General features: G+C 31.8%; 1 protein-coding gene across 1 annotated transcript; it reads right to left on the reverse strand.

Moving 5' to 3' along the window:
- Nucleotides 1–1,831: 1,831 nt before the first annotated feature.
- On the reverse strand, nucleotides 1,832–4,633 carry LOC117112511. Its single transcript, XM_033255598.1, has 3 exons — nucleotides 4,624–4,633; nucleotides 2,976–3,392; nucleotides 1,832–2,479 (listed from the first exon to the last, which is right to left on the reverse strand). The coding sequence occupies exons 1-3, from the start codon at nucleotides 4,631–4,633 to the stop codon at nucleotides 2,286–2,288; spliced, it is 621 nt and encodes a 206-aa protein (XP_033111489.1). The 3' UTR covers nucleotides 1,832–2,285.
- Between the last annotated feature and the right edge of the window lie 737 nt (nucleotides 4,634–5,370).

The following is a 5,370-nucleotide window of genomic DNA, read 5'->3' on the forward strand; positions in this document are numbered from 1 at the left end:
TATATATATATATATATATATATATATATCACTGGGGGTACCCATTATTCAGACGACACGTAAAAACTAAAACGTAAAATTGCCCCCTTCTTAATAGGAGTTTTGGCATGTTTTCATACAACGACGACATGTATTCTTTATAATTTAATTTTTATTGCCATAGAACCAGTTACAGTATAATTGGAATAACTTTATAGCAATAATTTGCAATGCAAATTAAATACATTTATAACGAGAAATCATTAAAATGTAATTAACCAACATTGTTTCTGTTGAACGGATATAGCATGAATAGAGTAACGACTTAAAATTAAAAAGGGTGAATATTATGTTATGGATTGAAATTCTTCAAGAATGTACACGAAAAAGTAAGAAGAAATCCCTATGTTTTTATTGCTTAAAAAGTCTCAAAATATAAAGTTGAATAATTTGTTTTTATTTTGAGACTGCTCTATTTGTTGCGATACAATAACAACAATTAGAGAGTATTTGACTATTTGGCACACTCAGAAAGTATCCTTTATTAGAGGTTGGCTGTAGTGTTAAAATATACATCTCCCTTCGATTTATGGAAAAGTGTCCCCTTAATAGTGGTATCTCCTCAATAGGGGTGTCCCAAAGAGGGGTTCTACTGTATATATACTGTATGCTGCGCCACCACCGAATGATAGTCGCAGTCAAATGCTTTTTTCGCCGAACGATCCACCGACGCCGACGGCACTGTAGGGCGTGCCATATACGAAATATTAATTTGGGGGAACGAAATATTATTTTTAGGGGAGGAAATACTATTTTGAGGGAATTAAATATTATTTCGAGGGAACAAAATACTATTTCGAGGGAACGAATTAATATTTCGAGGGAACGAAATGGTATTTCAAGGAACGCAATAATATTTCGAGGGAACGTTCCGTCGTAATAGTTTAATATTTTTTTAAACCATGTCCCTTTAGGGGCTCCGGCTTCAATGAAGACTCTGAAATAAAATAATTATAATATTAATGTCAAAACTAGTAATATTTATTATAACACAAATGTAAAACTGGTAACATGGTCTATAATACGACTTACAAAGACATCGTAAAATTAGGCTTATATTCACATTAAGTGTAATTCCTAGTTCACAGGTATAAGACTAGACATTCCGCAAGTCTCTAATTTATTGATTTTTCCTAGCGTTAGGAACTTCCCGAGAGCGCCACTATCGTCAGTTTATATAGGGAAATTTTGGGTTTTGTTGAATTTTTATTAAGGTGGAATTAGAAATCCAGAAAACGTTTTATAGTGATGAACGCCATTGCTGCAAAGAAGTAATATGGAATGCCATTTGTGCCAAAATCGATTATATGTTTTATATTTTTAAAAAATTAAGACAGAAGTCTATGGATTAAAATCCAGTCCAAGGTACAACATTTTGCTAAATTGGTGCTTTTAACATGGTGCATTATTTTCATATACTAATCTTGGTAGGATTTCCAAGACTTTAGAATCGTTCCTTGTGATATCTAGTAATCTTTACCTGTCAGACATATTAATATGAAGACATTTATCGCGGTGTTAATAGGCATATGTTCAACCAAGCCTTTAAAGAACCAATACAAAAATAACACTGAAAAAGAATGACGTTCGACTCCATCATGCTGTCATTTTAAAGTTTAAATAATGAGGTACACATGACACATGCAGTAAGTTGAATGACCGAGCGGTGAAGACTGGGCGCTGCAAACTAGAGCCATTGGTGCTTGTTGAGACGGCACGCTCGCGTATGGTTTATGGTGTATTATTATTATTATTATTATTATTATTATTATTATTATTATTATCTGCATTATAATCTATAAAACAAAAAACTGTAAACTAAAATGTTAAAGTTTATAACAGTAGGATATTTTTCCTCCCCCGTTTTAATAATCAGTTAAATTTCCTTTGTTGAAAATTGACTTGAATTTGACATATTTCAGTTTACATTGTTTAATTGTATGTGATAAATTCATTTTGTATTTCATTGTATTTTCAGCCAAGCCAAAACAATGTTTGCTAAAATATTTCATTTATTTCTCTCTTTAGACCCAGTCACTTATATTAAAAAAACACTAGCACACCATGTCATGATGATGTTCAGTAAGGTTGAAATTCAATTGTCTTAAAATGAAAACTGAATACATGATATAAAGCAGAGGCCCACTTGATATAAGGTACAATTTAACCAAGACTGGTATTTTTGATAGAAATTAATAAAAATATGAAAAGTAAAATCTGATTGGGTAGAATACTAATTCCAAATACTACCCAATTATTCCCTCCTTTTTCGCATAATGACCTTTAGAGTCATCATTTATCTCCTTCTCAATCTGACATCCAGCATCATTGACATGAAATCCCTGGCACTCGGTCTGTCGCAGACACCGCAGCGCACATCGCATGTACGAAGCATCCATAGTGACTCCACGATTCTTCAAAGATTGAAAATACAGTGAATCTGGGAATGTATCATACAAGTTAAAACACTTCTAGTTTATGTTTGTTTTTCGAACATATGCTTACGCAGTTAAATATTATATAATACATTTAAATATTAAATTGCAAAAATTAATAAAAATTGATCCTTTAAAGTTTTATTTACTTTATTTAAGTATCTGTGTTTTTATATTATTGAATATCATTTGCAAAAATAATATAAATAAAACATTAGGAAAATTGTGGAAGCTCATGGTTAACAATGAAATTAATAATGTTATACCGACTCTAAGTAAAAATATACTAAAAATCATAATGATATTGTTAGGGAAAATTGACTTCGAATCAATAATATTTGATAAATATTACATTTTGTTTTGAAACATGTTTAAATTATTATATTGATTTCGTAAGTTTACGTTTACTAAAGACCATTTAAATAATTTGTAGAAAACTTATTTAATATCATGTTATTATAAAATATAAATATATGTATATCATTAATTCATAACACTTACTATATTCACAAATGTATCCTTTCGATCTGAAAGCGGGATTTAGAGTGGTAGCAGGAATATCAAAGAGTAAACCAGTGATTGTTGCGATCCTAGTCGCACATTGTGTGGAACTGTTTAAGTCAGGATCTCGACCTCCCCATTGAATAGAAGAATGAAACTCCTCTCCTGTTTCCCACTTCCAGTTTGCATCAACATTCCGATCCAAATCCGCCTGCCGAGATAAGCCGATCACATACATTCCGCCTGGGTAATTATTTCTTATGTAATCGAGTACGGCGTCAAATTCATCGACAGTTGTGAAGCTTGCAAGATAACCACTTGATGATGCACAAATTTTCTTTAAATCTGACCAGATTTCTTTTTGCTCGAGGAGACCAACATTATACTCCGACCACTTATACTGGAACTTGGGAAAGCCTTAAAAGGGATGAATTATGAAATTAAAACGTACTGTGCTTTGTGTTTAATGAAATAAATAGTAGACATTCGCAAAGCTTTTTTTAACCATATTGTTATGGGTGACCCTTTCATTCAGCATATCCTAGAACATCGGATGACATATTTAGGGCCTTCTTAAATAAATAAAATAACGCAATCATTAATCAGCGAAGTCTCTTTACGAGGATTGGGGAGTGGAGTGGAGTTGCCGTGGTGTCTTGAGGATCAGAAATGAAAAAAAAAAAAAATCTGCTGTCACAGGAATTTAACCGGGGACCCTGAGATTAGAAAGTAGGCATATTACCAACTAAGCTTGTGGTCGCGGCAACCTTTTTAGCCCCTTGAACTCACACCAAAGTCTTCCAGTTACCATAAAATTCTTGTCAAAGATAAACAAACAATACGGCCAAGTGTCTCGTAACAGCAGTATCGTATTTGAAAAATTTTGCTCAAGACAATGTACTCGGATCACTAATTATATGGAAATTAGAAAAGCCTTAAAAGGGATGAATTGTGATATAAATCATCGTGAGCAGATTTCTCGTATGATTAAAAATCGTAACGGTACTGGGTTTGGTCTACAGGAGTTGTGCTTCGAGCAGGTCATTCCATTCATAGCAGAAGCCTTTTGATGGAGAAAGTGTACCTTTTTAGGAAAGGTTTGCCTAGGCCGAAACTAACTCCGGCTATATAAAAATTGATTAGAGGATTTTAAAAATTATTCGCGTTAATGAATAGATAAAGATTACTACTATGTCCATTTTTAGTAATTTAATCTACGTGTATTTACTTTCATAGTTCATATTTAAATATTTAAAATTGTTAATAAATTTATTTAAAATACTATATGTGATAAAGTAATCAATAAAGATTATGATAATAATTGATATTTTAATAAAGAAAAAGATTCAAACATGTTGAATACCGACACAACGTATACATAGACCTATTTCTAGAGTACAGTGAACATATGTAAATCTGTATTAAAATGAAATAAATTTATATTATTATATATATTATGTATAAACATATTAAATTTAAACGATAATTTGTTCTCGACGGTTATTTGGACCTGTTCAACCATGAAGCCTTCGTGGTCTAGTGGTTATGACGCTCGCCTTGTCATCGAGAGGTCGGAGGTTTGATTTCTGTCGGAGGCATTTTATTACACAGTGACTTTTTATAGGACTTTATTTGTTGAAAAGCCTACGATGTTCCATCTTGACCTTAGTAAACAATGTATATGTACATTTGATGATTTATATATTATATATATATATATATATTATTATTATTACACAATTTCTTTATTCATATATAGGAGTACATCGTTGAGAGCTATGCTACATGATGTATTATTTTGTCCTTTATATTAAAGTAAGTTGGCTATTACATGAAAGTAAGTTGGCAATTACAAAAATCATGATAAAATGTAAAGTATAATATGATTGGTGGACATATAAATATATATATACATATATATATATATATTATATATATATATATAATAAAATTATTTATTTTCTTTATACTTATGTTACGTAGTACAATAACGTGTATTTTTTCTTCTTGCAAGTACTATATTTTTCATTTCACGTGAAATAATTATAATTGAGTATGTACACTTTATTTATTGATATTAATAACAAAAAATAATTACAGTTAAAAATAAAAGAAGTTAAGGAACGACAACAATGAAAGTGGTGGTTCAATGGCCAAAATTGTGCCGGGAGGAGTGCACGGGAGAGGCGTTATCATAGGCGTAGATCCCGGGGGGGGGGATGATGGAGGGGATATATCCCCCCAATATTTGACAAGGGGGGGATGGCCCATTGAATCATCCCCCCCAATATTTTGACTATGTATGGGATAAAATGGAGCTTTACACACTTCAAAAGACTGTCACAGAAATAATTTGCACTGTCTTATGCGCTTACAAAGATGAACATTAGCATAA

The sequence above is a fragment of the Anneissia japonica genome, unplaced genomic scaffold, assembly GCF_011630105.1.
Source record: "Anneissia japonica isolate Jap-2015-1 unplaced genomic scaffold, ASM1163010v1 scaffold288097_len85782_cov108, whole genome shotgun sequence".
Lineage (NCBI taxonomy): Eukaryota > Metazoa > Echinodermata > Crinoidea > Comatulida > Comatulidae > Anneissia > Anneissia japonica.